Source organism: Neovison vison, chromosome 2 (assembly GCF_020171115.1).
Source record: "Neovison vison isolate M4711 chromosome 2, ASM_NN_V1, whole genome shotgun sequence".
NCBI lineage: Eukaryota > Metazoa > Chordata > Mammalia > Carnivora > Mustelidae > Neogale > Neogale vison.
In genome coordinates this window covers 190239195-190258059 of record NC_058092.1, presented here as the reverse complement: position 1 = coordinate 190258059, position 18865 = coordinate 190239195, and the positions used below count along the sequence as shown (strand labels likewise).

The following is an 18865-nucleotide window of genomic DNA, read 5'->3' as shown; positions in this document are numbered from 1 at the left end:
TCTAGGAGCTGGCATGCTAAATAAATCAGAAGGTAGGGGGAATCGAGCCACAGTTGACTCAACAAAGACAAAAGCTAGCCACCACCTCGGACGGTTGGCCCAGCTGCATGGTGCTGACTGTCCCAAAGCAAGGAGCTAGTGGGAAAACTCCTCCCCGGTTTCTAGAACATGGCCGATTCACTTAGGCAGGCGAATGACGACAACAGCAGCTCGCTGCTCCTTGTCGTCACGAGGTGGGGGAGAAGTGTGCAACAGTGAGCCAAACACATTTTGGTATAATTTTTTTTGTTTTCCTTCTTTCCTTCCTTTTTTTTTTAAGTTAGTAAGCATGAGAGGAAAGGGAGAAAAATCCCCTTTTCAATATATAGTTGTTAGATGTTGTATGCATGCAAATCAGGCTTTGGACAGGGTGGTAGTTCTTTCAAATCGGTCACCTCCACTGGAACTGAATTCATGTATGTGTGGACTGGCCCTGGCCTGGTGTATACCGATTTGAAATGTCTACTTAAAAAAAAAAAATTCCATAGAGCAGAATAGGGGTGGAGGGGAGGAGAAAAATGCCACACCTATACCATCTCTAAAAAGGCGTTTTTATGGTGAATGCTTTGAGTTTAGATTTTGGACCCCCTCTTCCCCCAAGCATGATAGCTTTGGAGATTTGCTTGCTGTGTGAATTGACAAGCACTTTTACTGACAAAATGGTGAGGCTCAGTCTGCACCTCTGCCCCCATACCAAAGACAGGGCAGTGCAGTATTCAGACCAGGAATGGGGTGGGGCAAAATTGCATACATGGATGTTAAAAAGCCCTATGAGTGGAAGAATTTTTTTCAAATTATTTTTTCCCTATATACATGGATTTCTATATTATGTATAACTATCTTTTTATATAGAACTATATATATCTCTCTATATATATATCTATACACACATATATACACATATATGTGTGTATATATATACACACCCATATACATACCCCAGTTTGGGATCCCGAAGAGCTTTTCATGCATTCTTTGCAAAGGAGGTTATAAAGTTATGCCCATAGAACATTTATAACTATAAGAATGTGCCAGTTAAAGTGCTCAACAGGAAATATGACAGTTTAAAAGCATTGTAAAACTCACATAGCTTACTTCTCTCTCTAAAGTGCAACAAGGATGAATAGAATGGGCCAAGGTATGACAATTAATGGTTCTGCATGACCTAGCCACTGCTGGGGGTTTTCTTCTATAACGTTGTCCTTGTGAAAACTTTTGTGAAATTAAAAAAAAAAAAAAAGGAGTTACAAATTTTATTCTGTTATTGGTTTGTTTATTTTTATTTATATTGTTCTGTTTGTGGTTTTATTTAGTTTGTTTTGCTTTTTTTTTTTTTTCCCCTTCCCTCTCCCCTCCTCTTCCTTCCCTATTTCTCCTTCCTCCACTTTCTAAATTGCTCAGCGCGATGAGGCTATGCTGCTGCTACTGCTAGATCCCTTAGAGTTTGTTTTGGTGTTCTTGGTTTTTGGGGTTGGGTAATTTGGGGGGAACTTCTCTCCATTTGGCTTGCCTTTAAATCTGCACGTGGCCTCCCCGCCCACCTTGGTACCTTGCTCCAAGTCCAAAAGCATTTTCCCATCAAGAAACCCAGCTTCCTCCACTTCCCCCCATTACCACCACCCCAACCCAGCCCCCCATTGGTCTATCCACATCTCTGTGTTTATCTTGGCAAGACCTGCTAAATCAAAGTACGATGCCAGGTGATAAACTTTGCTGGAAAACATTTGCAGCTATTCCATTTGGCAAACCTGCTTCTCGGTTCATATTTTATCCTCCTTTTAATTTAGACCAGGAGGTTTATTAGGGACAAAAGCATTGGTCTCCTTTATGTGTGATTAGTAGGACCTCAAATGAAAACTGCTCAGTTGTGTGTATCAACTCACAGAGCATGCCCAGTTATCTGGGGCCTCACGGCTCAGGCCCTGCATTATCCAAGTCTCCCCTGCCACCTGCCTTTCCGGCATTTGCTTCATCCCAACAAGGGATTGGGCAGATAGAGGGAAGTAATTCCAAAATGCATTTTATATACAATCTGTCAGCAGCTCTGATGAGATGATGTTGTGACAGGAATGGAATGGGAACAGACTGTGACATAAGATGAAACTTTGGAATTTTCCCGGGACTTTGGGCACACAATTGAGAGTTGACTGTAGTGTGTGGCTAATGATACATTCAATGATGAATAGGTATCATTATGACCTCTCTTCTATTAGCTGAAACTACTCTGTTGTACTTTTCCTCACTAGAACCAAGAGTCTCCTCCGTTGTTTTCCATGTGACTCCAAACTGCCTCATTCCCCTTTCAGGTTCTTTTAGAAGGGAAGCACACAAGTTCTCATACTATGTCTCTCCCCTTCTTGCTCCCCATGAAAAAAAGAAAAGGAAAGAATAAGGATGACATAGAAAGAGAGGAAGTAAGAGAAAGAAAGAAAAAAAGAAAGGAAAAGAAAGAAAAGACGGAGGAAAGAAAAGGAAAGAAGGGAGGGAAGAAGGAAGGAGAAGGAAAAAAAGAGAAAAGAGAAAGAAAAAAGACACACAGGGAGGGAAAGGGAGGAAGGAAAGAAGGAAGAAAGGAGAAAGAAAGAAAAGAGAAAGAAAAAAGGAAGGAAGGAAGGGGTAAAGGTAGAAAGTGAAAGAATTATTTGAAGAGAAAGTATATGCATTTAAAAAGACCAACAGCTAGAAACTCAATTATCTATACCCTTCTACAAGAGAAGCAATTTATAAGCCATTCAGTCCAATTTGCTTTAGGCTTTGACAGGGCTGAACCTTAAATAAGTGAGTAGACCACGAGGTGTGCTGAAGCTCTCAGCCTCAGCCCTCACTCAGATGATCATAAAATCATCAACATCCCTAAGGACTCCTGTCCAGGGTCCTTCCTGAAGCCAGTTCAAATGGATAAAGAGAAATCGGGACCCTTCTATAGACAGTTCTACCACAACTGGGAGAAGTTTCAAATTCTGTATGAATATTACAGGTTGTAACCCAGACCCTTCATATAAATGCTCAGTAAATATGTTCAAATAAATTAGTCTTAAATATTTTCAGGCCTTTCATCAAGTTATCAGTTATCTTTACTCCCTAGACTTCTTAAAAAAAAAATATATATATATATATATGAATGCCCCCTGGGTGCTTCCTGATGTTCTGTGCTGTTGGCACTTTCTGGAGCTGGGCTCATGGCTGAGAGGGAGAATAGCTTTATAAGTACAGTGAGACAGAGGTACTGCCTTTGCCTCCTGCCAGCATTGTCAAGATCTCAGATGACCAGTAAAACCTTTGACTGGCTCTTCTTCAGCATGGGGAAAGCCTAAAGGTGTCTGCATCCCAATAGAGACAATTAAATCAACCTGTCAGGTTCCTATAGCAACAGGCTCCTGAAGGATAAAGAGGAGCGTATAGAAACTTCGGGGCCCATGGAAGTCAAGACAGGGTAAAAATCAGTGTCTCACTCAGCTTCTTCAGCCCATCCCTGCTTTGTCATAAAAGGGTGATGCAGAATAAGCTGTGGGCACTTGTCACTAAACGACTTGCCTGTCTCCCACCAGATCGCACATCTATTGCATAGGGAGGGGAGAGGGAATGGTCCCCTGCCACTGGAAAGGGAAGAGTGAAGAGTCTGTCTATGGGGTGTCAGCTGCACAAAGGCCCCAGAAAGAGGCCAGAGCAGGCAGTCTGCTCCGCCCAGCGAATGGCAGCGTTAGACTTTAGTTAAAAGAGGCAAATAGAATTATGGTAGGGATGGTTTTCATTTCTGTGAAATAGCCATACTTTGCCCATGGAGAGGGAAGAGGGCAGTAGGCATGGGTGAGATCCCCTGAGGGCCTTGGGGTGTGTGGGGCAGAGGGCACATGCCAGCCTTCCTCCTGGCAAAGTGAGCTGTGAAACCGTCCAGCATTATCTTTGAAGGCTTCAGCTCCTGGTTAGGGCTTACCGTTCTCAGCTGTTGTCTCTATCCACATGGAACCTTTTCCTTTTAAGCCCTTTCTAAACCTCAGCTTGTGGTACAGCAGGAAGAGGACCAATTATTCCAAATACCTTTGCTGTATTATCATCTCTCCTTTCATGCATTCTTCTCTGGGGAGCAGTTATGTGAAAAAGCGAAATCCCACAGAACTGACAACCCACGGAGCCAGCAAAGAGGCTCAGTGTTCACAGCCCAGCCTGTTTCTCTGCTTGCAGGTACCCAAGCAGTCAGGGCAGCCCAGGTCTGGGGCTCTTACCTCCCACAGCCCACTCCTCCAGGCTCTTCGTGGCTTGAGGAAGTCGTAGCTCTTACCGTGGACCCTTCTATCTCCATGATGGAAGTAGCAATGGGAGACACAGATGGCTTGTAGGTGGGGCAGGGCACCTGTTGAGTACAAAACCATTATTTTAAGGATGCAGGTCATGGCAGGGTAGCAACCCTTGACTCACCAGAAAGAACACTGGGTCACTCCTTCCTCTCATTTCCTTCCAAACGAAGATAACCCAAGCAAATCTTCCTCTGTCATCTCTACTGCCAAAAGCCCCGTTCTGCAGGCCAACCCTCCAGTTTATGACCTTTAGATCTCTTCCCCCAGCTCATTTGCGGCCACACAGAAAAGGACCACCCATAGTCACGGGAGCACTTTAGTACTGATAATACTCACGTTACTGCTAACCTCACAGGACAAGATAACACCTTAGTGCTCACTCAGTGCCAGACTCTGCTAAGCAGTTTACAGGCAGTAACTCACTCGATCCTCACACAAGCTCAGATGTACACGCAGTTCACCTCTCTGTTCAAAGGAATCTGTAGGACAGATTTGTTCAAAGTCATCCAGCCACAAAGCGGCAGAATGGCATTGAAAATTGGCCTATGAACTCTGCCCCTCTGCCGTCATGGTGGCTGCCATTACTAACAGACGCTCAAGAGCGCACGCTTACTTACCAGGCATCTGGACCTGTGCTAAGTGGTGCACCAGCACTAGCCCCTTTCATCTAGACAACAGCGTTAGGAAGATCTGACCACAGGTCCTTTTTATAGAAGAGAAGCTGTAACTGAGCTCAGTTACACAGTGACTTGCTTGGAGCCATGCAACTCCCGTGTGAGACCTCAGACCCCTTTGACCTTACCTTCCTGCTCCAGGACATCTCCCTAGCCCATGCCTCCCTGCCAGTCCTTGATGTGTATCTCATGGGCCAGCTGGTCTCCATAGGTGCCGTCTCCCGACCACAGTGCCAGTTCTTCTAGAAGCATCTCTCTGCAGTCAGTGTCTGGGTTGTATCTCGTGTGACTAGCCCATTTTCAGAGACTGCCACGCCTCCCATCGCTGATCTGGGCAGGTCACACACTACCCTTGCCGTGATGATGTCAGGCTCAGCAGCCTCAAGAGAGGCTTGTTAACAAATGGGGCTGTTTTCCTGTGGAGGGAGGAGGCCCTCACAGCCAGATCTGTCACCCTTCCCATCTCAGGGACAAAAATGAAGCTCCCAGAATTCTTTCTGGCCTGTGGGATGAGGCAGGGAGAGGAGTAAACTCAGGAATTTGGATTTATCCTGGACCAAGAGTACATATTCAGTACTTACTTGAATCCCTTCCCTGAGTATTCTTCCTCCTGGCCAATGTTGTAGCCTTCCTCGGGCACAGTCTCTTTTTGGAAGGCAAGATTCAATAAACCCAAGTGTCACAGTCCTACTTGAAGCACTCTCTGTTGAAGCAGATGAGTAACGATCATTAAAGTGTGTGTTCCTCTGATCCCCTTTGGGAAGAATCTCTTCATAAAATACCTCTGCCCCTGGATATTTTACTAGGATGCTCAGAGCACTGGTATATTTCAATTTCCTCAACATCCTATCCAAACAAGTCTCCAACAACATACATATTTATATCTCATAAGGCACCCAAATTAAAAAGCCTGTTTCTCAGGCATAATGAAAACCTCGACTCATTACCAGGATGTGCCGGAACATAACTCCTTCTCGTGTGGAAGCTGAACGGCCAAAACACAGGGGCTACTCTGCATAGATTTTCTCCTATGGCAAGAAGTGTAGAAGGAAAGAGAGAATGAAGCTTAAACGGAGAAATAATGCTCTTTCTTACTGACAGCAGAAGGAAATTGATATTCTCTCTGCTGCAAAAGGTCAAAATGCCAACTTTGAATTGAACTGTAAAGACTAAATTCTGAACAATTATTCTCTGCAGCAGTTGTAAAAATTTCAGCAAATTGCAGCTGTCTTAGGTCTTTCGCCCAAAAGACCTACTCGTTTCCATCAGCAGAGTTCAGTTTCCTTTCCAACCTGGCATGTCCAGCCTCGCACTAAATCCCTTTGCAGAATCGGTCCCCGCAGTGGCACAGCCAAAACCAAGGGCAGCTCAGGCAAACAGCACAGACGCCCAGTTCTGCTTTTCTGAAAACCATCTTTACACATAAACCATTGGAAAAAGTCGGAGTTTGAAATTGTTTCAGCGGCCTGGCAATGCTTTTAAAACATGATAACCATCACACTCTACTCCTCTCTGAAAGGTTAGTTTAATCGTAGATTAAAAATCGTAGATCACAAAAAATTGCATTTCCACAAATGCATAATGGTTCATCTATGTCACACTTGAACTAAATGGTTTTTTAAATGGAGCTGAAATTATTTTGATGTGTACACAGTCCTGGATTTCTATACAACCTTTTTTAACCAGTCCATCAGGAACCTTGCCTCTAAAGCCTCATTAATAATTCAGATGTGCTGATGACTTTAAAAGATCTATGGAATTGAAGCTTAGGAAAAAAAAAAAAACTCTGCTTGACAAAAAGATAAATGAATGTAGAAAGAAGCTGTAGGAGTCTGGCAAGCTGTAGATCATCTCAGAACAGATTGTAACTTTATCATTCTGTCAGGGGGAATAATTTAAAGCACTTAATCAGTTAGTTTCACTGTGAGGATGTAGCATTATGAATTCCTATCGTCCAATCTGTTCAAATCAAAGTGAACTTAATTATAATAGGTGAGAGGGCCAGAGCAGGAGAAAGGGGAGCAGAGAATGATGGGAGAGAAGGTAGTTTCCTGGGGGTTAACTGAGCTGTGGAACAAAGGGCAGTGAGCAGGCTCTCACGGAGGCACACCCCAGCCCCCGCGACAGTGTTTACATGGAGGGCTCAGACTTGACACAGCGGGAGAGAGGACGCATCCAGCAGAAAGCAGCAGAGCGGCTGTGAGCTGACGGCAGGTGTTGAATTTATAGATCATTAGGCTATCAGACAGACAGACGTATAGACGTAAAAACACACATGCGCGTGTACCTCCACGCACTCTTCTATCCAGCCAGGTGAGCGATTTTGGTTAACAGATCAGTCGGGGACCCCTGACCAGGCTGTTGTGACTTGTTCTGATAGGCAGCAATGAGGCCATTGTCTCTAGAGCCGTGGGTGTGCCTGAAAGCTTTTCCCCTTTTTCTTTTCTTTTCCTAAGCCACATATAGGAGTCCCAAATTAGAATGTCCTATTTGCCCAGTGTCTTCATGTCTGAACACAGGGTCAGTTATCCAGAAAGTTTCAATCCTACAAAAAAAGGCAGGGGCCAGGCCGAGTTGTGTAAAACAGCACTGAAATGTTGAGAGGATGCCAGGCCATTTTCTAGCCACACTCCCCCCCCCCCGCAGCGCACCCCCCACCACTGGCACAAACCACCCCCCACGCCGCCCAGTCCTCCAATCGCCCTGACTCAGCATTCTCTCAGCCATCTCTATATTTAGAGTGGAAATGAAATGCCAAGACTTGGTCAAGCTCCCTTGTCAACAGCTTGGGTTATTATAGTCGGTTAAGATATTGCCACTAGGAATTCCTTCCCCAACTGTATACCAACATAGAGTTTTCTTTCATGAAATAAAAGCCATCTCAAAATCCTCTTCAAACTTTGGTTGCTATTCTGATGTTTAGTCTCATTGCCCAGCACAATCTGTGGGCTTACTTTAAGACCCTCAAAACTGGCGGGTAAAAAAAAAGAAGAGAGAGAAAGAAAAAGAAAAAGATAAGAAGAATGGTGTATTGAGCTGTAACTTGAAGTATGTCTGTAACAAAGTCAGGTACAGGCTGAGAGGAGGAGATCCTGCCTAAGATGCTAGATCACTGGCTCTCTGTCAGGGTCAATGTCCTTTATGTTCCACTCAAATCAGTGAACACACAAATTTTTCCTCAGGCACAATGTTCATGCCCAATATTTGATGTATTCAGCATCTCCTTGCCACCAAAGCTTTCCAGACCACTAAAAGAATCCCAGAGAACATTGCTGGAGCTCCTCTTCCAACACCTCCTCATGCTCAGAGGTCCACCCATGGTGCCCCTAAGTCCCAAGGGTGCATTGGTCATCACTTGCCACAGGCAGCAGAGGTGTCCCATGTTCTGGGTTTCTCCCTACACTGCACTATCTCTTAGCAACTACTCACTGTCAGCTTCTATCAATTACAGTTTTGCGTTTTTTTTTCAATGAACTTTCCAAAGGCTTTACCCTAGGACTAATTAAGCTTCTCATTTCTCCTTCTTGTTCTCTATCCGTTTTGCTCTTTAGCAGAAAAGAAATGGTTTACAGATGAACCGGATAATGCCTATCCCAGAAACATTCAAATCAAGCCCATGAGTACCCACATGGCTAACCAGATCAACCAATATAAATCCACAAGCAGCTTGATTCCACCAATCAGAGAAGTTGAAGATGAATGTTGACTCCCAGGAGACCAGAACTATTTTTTTAAAGCCTGACAAACTTCATAAATGGTGACGTGACTTTTCTTCCTCTTACATGCTGAATCACTGGTGGAGACGTTAGGATAAGCGAGAAATGCAAGAAAAATAAAGTAGACAGATCTTTCTTTTTGTCTGCCTTGAATATTGCTTCCATGTATTTTGGAAAAGAAAATGATTTCATTTATAAATGAACATACTAAAATAGTCATGTATAGCCTCTAGCATTTTAAATTATTTTTATTTATTAGAAAGAAATATATTTTTTCTTTTCTTTTTTTCATTGTCAAATACCTTCCCTGTATCTAAACAATGCAAAATCAACATGAGTAAGTGGCCAGACTCCTTAAAACATCTTTCTCTTCTTTCTCTCTTTTCCTTTGAGGAGAATGATGGTCACCACCACAATTAATTGTAACGAAGGCCAATGGATTACTAAAACAATTTTCAAATTGTCCAATGATGTAAACATGTATTTTAGTAAATTCATAAAAGAAGACAAAAAAGGGGGCAGGTGAATTTCCTGGATGGGTGTTGTATCTTAGCTGCACTGACACCAGCTCTTAATAAATGGAAACTTATTTATTTTCTCAGTTGAAAGTCATATTTTTGTAGCTTTAGTTTTCATTCTGTATTGCTCATCCCTTTGTTCGTATATTTGAAGGAAAGACCTTCTTGCAGCTTTTCTACAATTACCAGATGAGGTTGATCCGGCCAATGAACGATGTCAGGAGGGTTGTGAGCACGCCTGGGACATTGACCTTGAGGACTAGATACACACGAGATACTGCTCCGTTTGTTGTGTGAATGGTGGGGACTCCTCCATGCTGTTATGCTTCCCATTTCCTATGTCCAAACCACCCTCGCAAGTACAGGAATTTCAATTCTGGAAGGGTTTGGTGGACTTTTTCCCCACGCTCCAAGTCTCAGAGCTTTTAGCCTGAAAGTGTGTAAACACCAGTGGATAGTTTCACTTCACAACAGGATATGATAACATGTTCGTTCTTTTTGATGAGTTTTTGTTTAAAAGCCAGAAACATTTTCACGATCAAGGAGACTACTTTTGCCCAGATTTCATTTTATTTTTTCAGGCTTTCCTTTAGTTGTTGGGACAAAACACACAAACTTGCTGCAACGGTGTAAAACATAATAACGACAAAAGGAAAGCAATGAATGCACTCAATCCTGACTGTTAGAAAAGGCCTTTGAAAATGACCGGCAATGAAATCAAATGTCTCAGCCACTTCCAACTGTGCTCAAAGATTTTTCTAGCCATCAGACACAATTACCAAGTCTCAGAGCTCTGCCGTGGCTTGCATGCTTGGTGTCTAGTCGTCCCGGCAACTGTTACGTTCCAAACAATTTAGCAAATCTTTCAACTTCAAAATGATCAATCTTTTATACAGTCATCAGGGTCTATGGAGAAGCATGGATGTGATAGTGATTTTTCTTTTCTTAAAAATGTAAACTGTGGACACTTGAAGAAACCAAACTTACCAAAATATCCCCGCAAAGTCCCATGATATCTCCTCCATTAATTCTTTAGGCCATGACCCTGTGGCACTTAGGATATTAGTGCAACTCAGATCAGAGCCAAGCAATGAAATCACCATGAAAACATATGTCCACTAAGTACTCCAATGACCAGTGTAGGCAAAATGAGCTTCTGCCCCTGTCTACTCTCTGCAGAGCCCATGTAGTCGTGCTTCTGCCCTATAGGCGCTGTCCTGAAGTGACTTGTCAGACTGTGGTTACCCTGTTGTCACATTTTGTAGAAGTAGTTCTATAAAAGTATCGTGAATATAATGTACGTCCAATTGGATTGTTAAAAAACTACTTATAACCAATCATTAGTCTACTAAAATGACTAAAATGACGTCAGCAGTCTATATCCAGGCTTATGAACATTTCCTGGTTTCCCACAGAAGTAAAACAGGTTTGTGGGGGTGAATCCCTTGTTTGGATTTCACAACTTTCCTGAAAGCTAGGCCTTCTTCTACATAATGATTTTGCATTGGGGTCACCTTGGTATGTTCACACCAACCCACGCTCTTCTTTCCTTCATGAACCCTGGTGGGCTCTTCTTCACGCTGTCTCCTGATAACCATCTCTGAATTTGTCACAACTGTTTGGTGTCCTCTGGCAGGCAATGGTGGCCACCTAAAGGATCTTCTCTTAAAGAAACAGTGTCCTGTGCTTCTCGAACCCATCTCTCCACACCAAGTCACTCTGAAAACACAAGTGAGAACTCTAAGACCTGATTGGCTAGAGATTTGGATTTAAACTCCTTTGCTTTGCTTTTCTCTTTCTTCCCCTTTCCTTTTCTTTCCATTCAAGTATTGCTGAAAGAAAACTTTTTTTTTTTTCCTTTTGACCAAAATGGCTAAAATGGCTTCCTATAGCAAAGGGCTGCCCCAAAAACTAACTGGCAGGAATCTATTTTCTTCTACAGTAAAGTAGCAAGCTCATGTTGTTTTGCTTTTGATAAATTCAGTAAAAATTCGTCTGATACAGAAAATAAAAATGAGCTTTTTTGTTTTCTTGAGGAAGTATGCAAAAATGGTTGGTGGCTCCTTTGGCAAAAACTGGTGCCTAGTAGGTTCAAAGTGACACAAGAACAGAAACAAGATTATAAGACTACTGAAGGGCCCAACCCAATATTAGATCTTCCTGATTAGTTTCAATGTGTTGACCTTTCTGGCCAGGAAGAGGTCATCTTTCAACCCCACTGTGACAGAACCATTCCCATTTTTCTGACTAAATTAAGGCCAATGACGGTCATTATTGGTATCATCTGTCTTATACGACTATGATCTTCCATCCCAGTTCAGGGCTCCACAAAAGTCCTTACCCAAACTAAAGTCTCTTGGGTGCTTTGGGAATCAAAGATCCATCAAGAGTCTATTTAAGAAGTGGAAATCACCTGCTTACAAAGACATCATCACCATCATCATCTTTCTTTTTAAGAAAACTTTTACTTTCATTTAAGCAATTTTACATTTCAAAATGTCACCTTGAACTAATATAAAAGACTTTAAAGATAAGTGATTGTGACTAAGGCATGTTGGGGAACACCAGAGCTCTTTCCTTTCAAAGGTTGGGGCATCTTATGATGTACTTTTGTACAGAATTTAATTAAAGACTTAAAAAACAACAGGGGATTAAAACTCTTTGGTTCAAGTTGGAAAAGAGATAAAGCCTAAGAAAGCATAAACATAAAAGCGTAAGAGGAAGCATAAGAAAATTGGGGATTATTTTTATGTTGAAAGGCAAAAGAGTACAACTTCCTTACTTGGGTTGAATATGAGTGTTCAAGAGCTACATCTACAAATAACTAGCTATGAGCTTGGAGAATATTCATGAAACCGTCAGAGTCCCAGGGACCTCATTTGTAAATGAGAGTGATTCACCTAAATGGCCCTAAGGTGCGTTTCAGATCTGGCAGGATGTGAGTTAGGATAGTAGTGGGAGCCTTAGAATAGACCTTGGAGACAATCTTGTCCTGTGCTGATGGGCCTCTTGTTACAGCACCCAAGCAGTACTCCTGATGTACAGTTTTTGCTCTGGACATGTGGAAGCTACGTTCATGCCTCTGCTTCACACTTTGGAGTCTCCTTAGGTTCAAAATGCAGTTTCAAAATTCAGGTTCTCCTGGGTCACATCAGGTCAGACTTTTCTGTTTGTTCCTATGATTTTCTTTCCCATCTCAGCTCTGCCTGCCCTTTTCTTGGCTCCAAGCGTAGTTCCAGTCAATCCCTTCATCTCTAACCTGTATCTCCACTTTCCAATTCTAGTTAGAGTCTCATGACCCCTAGATTCCTATGATTTTTCCTCATTTTTATTTCCACAGGTGAATCTGGGGTTTAGGAAGCAACCCATCTTCTCACTTCATTTCCTGTCCTGTTCATTTGATTTCTTTTCTTCCATTCATCAGTCAAATTTTGATATACCATTCTTCATTTTCAATGAGAACCTCAGTAAAGAAAGAAAGGAAGGAAAGAGCAAAATGAGGAAGAAAGGTAGGAAGAGAGAGGAAAAAGAATATCAAATCAATTGATTTGATCATCAGCCTACTCACAGGAGATCAAACAGATCCATTCAACTTGGACATGGCATTCTATGGTAGAATCTGTCTATTTTCCCTTCTGTCCCTATAGTCTGTCTATTCACTATTCTGTTCCTCTTTGTGGCTTTTGGAATGGTAGTAATATCACTCTGGTCCTTCAAAGGAACTTCACTATTTAGGGCTTGACTCATTCTCTTTAAAAATCAAAGGGAACTGAGATTTCACTTATAACTCATCTGGTAAATTCCCTTTCTCCCCCTCCCCTACTCACCCCATGTTCCCAAAGCGCATTTAGTTTTCTATCCAGCAGAGATGATTTGGCACTTAAATCCCATGATCATATAAAGTGGTGATATGGCCCTTTGGATTTATTAATGAGAGAAGAGTAATTAGAAATGATTTCCAGCCAGCTTATATGAGCGTGGCCATATTGGTTTTTTAGGTGAAGTCTGCTCTAGTTGGTTGTTGCCCATGTAATACCAGTTGTTCATATTTTTTAAATTGCCATAAAATAAGACAGTTCAGCCTATACTTTTATCCTTAATTTTATTTCCCAAAGAACTACAGAGCTTAATTTGCCATTGCTCTGGCAAGCTCGTCTGGAACATGTACAGAGGGAAAGGAGCCTCTGTGTCCTGAAGCAGCAACCCGTTTGCCGAACACCAGTTAGAGTCTGCATTGTATCACAGCCTCATGTGGTTAGACTGGGGGAGGAATGCTGAGTTAGACTATCCATACCAGACCTTCCTATTTTGCTTCATTTTTTGAAAAAGGGCCTGAGACTTAAGTATCTAAAGACAGGCCAAGCCAGGAAATGCATCTAGAAGCTAGGAAGAAAGAGCAAAAACAAAATGATATAAACAGCAATTTCAAGCACCATCAGCCAGGTGCAGGTATGTGGTGGCAAGAGTTAGTGCTCTGGGTGGAAAGGAAGGAGATATTGTATTGAATCATATAGTTTGAGAAGAATGCAGAGTGATATAGTGCTTGATGGGTTTTGGAGGTATTTCAAAGGGAAATAGATGGCTGGAGAAATGTAGAGAATGAAGGTTTTCCAGGAAGAGGTGACTTAATGGTCCATGGCTCATTGGTGGGAACGGGATCTCAATACATAGGGCATTTTGTCTCTGGTGACACGATCCTAGAGGGGAGCTGAAGAAACCTAAGATGAGACCTCAGGAAATAGATAGTCTGAAGGGCTAAGCCAAGAGATTGAGACTTGAATTAGAAAGCCATGGAAAGCCACCAAAAGTTTTAAACAGAGTGATGAACACCAATGTCTCTGCATTTTTTAGGTTGAAAGTTTTGAGATGTTAGCTCCTCCTGGAAGTCATCAGGAGTGCATGTGCAAAGCTAAATGTTTTTCTCAGCTGCATGGAGTTCTCAATGGTGCACATTCCAAGTCAAAAACAGTATATGAAGAACCTACCTTCCTCAGATGAGTGTTATAGATCATACTCATTGTAGAAGTTTAGTTGGAGTTAGTTGGGGGGGCTGGTGGGCAGATTGGGTGTCAGGGCAGTGACTGGTTCTGGAAAGGTTCTTTTGAAAGAAACACTGACTTTGGACCCCAGGAGAAGAACCACATGGAGGAATAGGAAAGAAAAGAAGACAGGAAAGGGAGCCAGCGAATATGGGAAGCTGAACAATGTCATATTGGATTCATTCAGAGTAGAAGAAGCTGAGAGCTTTCCATCAAGGAACACGTTGCAGACAAATATGAGTGGGCAGGTGGAGCTGGGGAGAGGCTTCCAGCAGGCTCTGGATTTGGAAGTCAGATCCACAGAGGTCCTTGTGAAGTGGGGAGCATGGCTGAATCTTCCAAAGGAGAAAGCATAGGTCTGAAAGGTCATCTGGCAGAAGACTCAGGGGCCTACAGCCATATTTATAGGGGCTAAAAGGAATAAAATAAGTAGATACTCTTGGGATGGGAGATCCACAGTACTCCAGAACTAGAGAAGCAAGAAAAGGGAAACCAAGAAAGAAAGGGTGGGTTATCCATGAGGTTGGAGATGAGTGGTACTGGAGAGGGATGACTCAGAAGTGAAAGGACTCACGTGATAAGGGTAAGGACTTTGCTTATTCATCTTTAACCCCAGAGCTCGTCATGAGGCCTGTCTCAGGCTGGGGCATCAGTTGGCCACTATGTGTTACTTTGGACACCATGGGAAACACAAGGTGGGCAGATCCTCTAGGTCACTGACACTTTTCCCGGAGAAGGACTCAAAGGAGAGGGATCTTGAGGTGGGTCACCTCTTTCCCCTCGCTGTTCATGTCACCCCACTATTCTGCATTCCTTTCTGAGCAATACACACACTGGAAGCTTTGGTTTTGGCATTCTTAGAACAAATGTGACAATCACTTTGCTTTGGTGACTTTTCTGGGCAAGCAGCAGGAGGAGTGAGGCTTTTTGGTGTGGTGAAAACCAACCTGAATTTCTAGCAGATTTTAAGTTTAAAAGGGTTTCCTTTGGTCTGTTTATCCCCTTGAGGATATCTGTGTTTCTTCTCCTCTTCCTTGCTCTTCAGCAGAACAGGGACAAAAGTGACCCCAAAGCTCTCCACTGTGCCTGCCTTAGGAAGCATGGCTGGGCTGACTGTTCAGAATCTTAGATGGGAATGTACGCACGGCCTGGATGTGCATCTGCCAGAGCAAACCAGAGCTTTCCTCACACGGGATTCAGGGTCAATGTGAGAGGCAGCCAGCAGGTGAGGGATCCCTGCCAACAAGGTTGACAGAGCCCCACATCCACACTAAAGCAAAGCCCTGCTGCCCCAGAGCAGCCTGCTCCCTTTCCCTTCCTTCCGCTAAGTACAGCCGGAGACACATTTGACCAGAACTGCAACATTTCAGACATAAACCAAACCCGGCCTGGAAATTCTAATTAAAAACGTTCCATTCCCAGGTGGCATAGTCGCATCCTGCCTAAAACTTCTGGCCCACATCCCATCCCCCAGATGCTGAAAAAGAAACCTTTCCCCACTTAACACCCAAAACCTGAACTCAATGTTTCTTCAGGGGACAAAGGAAAAAAAAAAGTACTCTTCTACAGAGGTCAGCCTACATGTTCATTAAGGAAAAAGAGCGTGGCTTATTCATCTGTCTTTCAAACTTTCGCTTGTCGGCATTATGATTATGATTATGATTAATTACTATGAACAGGAATTGGAGGAGAGAATAAATGCTGGTGCTCTGAAATGATCTACCCAACTCTGTCATCTGTAACAACCAGTGATAACTCTCTTGTCTTGTAAAAAGGGTTTGTACATAACTTGTACATGGTTTCATTTTGTATTTTTCGCAGATTAAAAATTTATGTATTTGTGTTCTAAAACAACGAGTGTTCTTTGTGTTTCTGTAGCACCCATGTCTTTGGGGAATTTTGGGGGGGAGATGGGGGTGGTGGTGGGGGCAAAGTCTCTGAATTCCTGTCAGATAGTTTAGCTCTTTCAGATGAAGGCAAGTTTCTGGACTAAGAAGAGTGATAGGCTTGCCTTTCTATTGCCCTTCCAGCTCCAGCAAAGAGACTGTTACAGGTCCAATGAGGTTCAAGGAGGCTGTCAGGTGGTGCCAGCCCAAGGCAACAATGGACAATGGCTGAGAGGGAGAGCCACTGTTGCTAGATGCGGTGCCCAAGAACACTTCAGGACCAGGCCATGGCCAGTGGGACCACAGGCTCCTTCAGTGGTCTCCCACAGGCAAGCTTCTAAGGACAGAGAGGCAGCCTTCAAACATGCCCTTGGAAAGCTAGAACCCTTCTCTCCTCAGCCACCTGCTTCCAAGCTGGCTACTCTTTCTTGCCTTGTGCACAGCAAAGCAAAGCGCTTTCCCCCTGCATTTCTGTGATCAAAACCCAGGACAACCTACGGAAGTTTTGACTCATCTTGCCTGCCCTCACTCCCAGCAGGGCAACAGATGAAACTTTGTCTCAAGATAGAAAAGACCTCTTAAAAATGAGCATTGTGGTTTCAGGGCCATGATTTAAATCTTCAGCATCCTGTGAGTTTGAATTCTTTGAGGGAGGCTGGGTCCCCAAGGTTAAGACTTGTCTAACCTGGAGGAAAGGAAGGAGATAGAGAGTGGAGAAAGCCATCCAAGCTACACACACGTAATGTAGATAATGTATGGGCACTTAACAAATTCTAGGGATTACTTTATTGTTCATCAGCCAAATATTTACTCACTAGCTAATGCATTCACATTCCTCTACTGGGACCTGGGGATACAACAGTGAGTAACCTCATGATCCCAGTCTCCAGTCTGGGAAGGGATGGAATCAACAGATAAATAGGTAATAGTCATGTATTAAAAATTGATCCAGAGGGGCAAGCATGATATGCCGTTAGAAACACATAAAAGGCACTCAGCCATTTGAAGAACAACCTACCAATGGATTGATAACTTTCAAAAACAAACCCCTGTTCTACCGAAGACAACACTGGCCCAAACCAGACCTCCATTCATGGGGTCAGCAAGAGCAGTTCTACCTGTCAGGATGTGCCAATTCCTGCCAGTCTCTGTACTTCAGTTTCTCGACTTGCCTTCTCCAATATTTGCTAACAAATCTGAATGTTGTTGGGGAGAGTGTAATTGCAGAACATATGGTCCCCATTAGTTAGGCAAACTCCACTGCCAAATCTGGCTCCAAGGAAGGAGTCTGCATAAAAGATGAAGTATTAGAAAAAGATCGACAGTGACAGAGAAAGCAAATAAAAGAGATGAGACAGTGAGTTACAAAATAGCAGGCTCGGCATACACAGCAAGCACAATGAATGCGGAACATATTTTTCTATTTGTTGCAAAAACAATATATGTGAATTTGTGCTAAAATCTCCCTGTAGCAAAAATCAAAGTAGACCATTCACCAGAATCAATGTTAACTGCTTTGCAATGTCAGATAAGATAGATTCTGCCTGGGAGAAAAACTGGGGGGAACAGAATAGACGGTGTGCAAAAGAAATAAAGCATGAACGATATCAAAATGTAAATACCAGCATAGGCACTATTTTAAATGTTAATGGACCGGGCCTTTGAGAGAACAGAACCTCATGCTTCCTAAACGTTCACAGTCAGAGAGTCTGAAAACGTAAGCTAAAAATCAGAGATAATACATCCCCTATGAACTAGAAAAGATGGCTGGACCTCATTGGGCCTCATTGGGCAGAAGGCAGTTCCCCTGCCCAGTGCAGCTTCTGAAAGTTTTCAAGGAAGCAGGGCAGTGCCTATGCCCAGATGCACCCTGGTGGCATGGCTTCCTCTTTCCAAACTGCTAACTTGGGGCTTTTGCACCCACTGCCAACCTCATGTTCCTTGATTTTCTACCTGTTCTAGTTATTTCACCCATACCTAATTTGACAGATTTTTTAAAAAAGCTATTTACCATAATATGGTCTTTCAAAAATAAACAACTTTATAGAGAATCAGCAAACTCTTAAGTACTCTGTTTCTTTGGTTAGTATACTGTTTAATTATACTGCACACTACAGTAACAAGTACAAATGTTTAAACAAGCTTGAGACTGCTGGTCAGCTCAGCTGGTGGAAGCACAAGGAGCAGACATAAAATGCCAGTGCACCACAGAAAGCAGTGAGCATGTACCCAGATGGATGGAGAGAGAGCATCCACTAACCCAGCTAGCTGATAAGTCATGCTTGATTAAGAGGGCTCCTATCAGAAATGGGTGTAGATCTCTATCAGTGAGGGGTGAGTTTAGTGAACTTATTCATCTAGTTAATGGAGTTCTAGGCACCCAGTAAAAAGGATGAGGTAGATTAATGTATATTGGAGTTGGCAAATTAATCTCTGAGGCCCAATATGGCCTGCTGCCTGTATTGTAAATAAAGTTTTATTGAAACACAACTATGTCAATCATTGTATATCATCTATAGTTGATTTCCTGCTGAAATAGCACAAATGAGTAATTATAAGAGACCAAATGGTATATAAAGCCTAAAATATTTACTGTCTTACCTTTTACAGAAAAAGTTTGCTGATTCCTAGCCTATGTTACATACAATGAAAAAACATAATGTATATTATGATCCTACTTCTGTTACGTGAATAGGCA

The 18865-nt window shown here is 42.8% G+C and overlaps 1 protein-coding gene across 22 annotated transcripts in view; it reads left to right on the top strand.

Moving 5' to 3' along the window:
- KCNMA1 (potassium calcium-activated channel subfamily M alpha 1) overlaps nt 1–16132 on the top strand; it is a 730059-nt gene extending 713927 nt beyond the window's left edge. For 7 of the 22 annotated variants that reach the window (XM_044239897.1, XM_044239892.1, XM_044239895.1 and 4 more), the window contains 2 exons: nt 1149–1177; nt 8560–16132. In XM_044239897.1, the coding sequence (XP_044095832.1) occupies nt 1149–1177; nt 8560–8714 (184 nt within the window). In that variant the 3' untranslated portion in view covers nt 8715–16132. The remainder of the gene's footprint in view (nt 1–1148; nt 1178–8559) is intronic. The other 15 variants (XM_044239908.1, XM_044239906.1, XM_044239903.1 and 12 more) reach the window with 3 other exon arrangements.
- Nucleotides 16133–18865: the final 2733 nt, after the last annotated feature.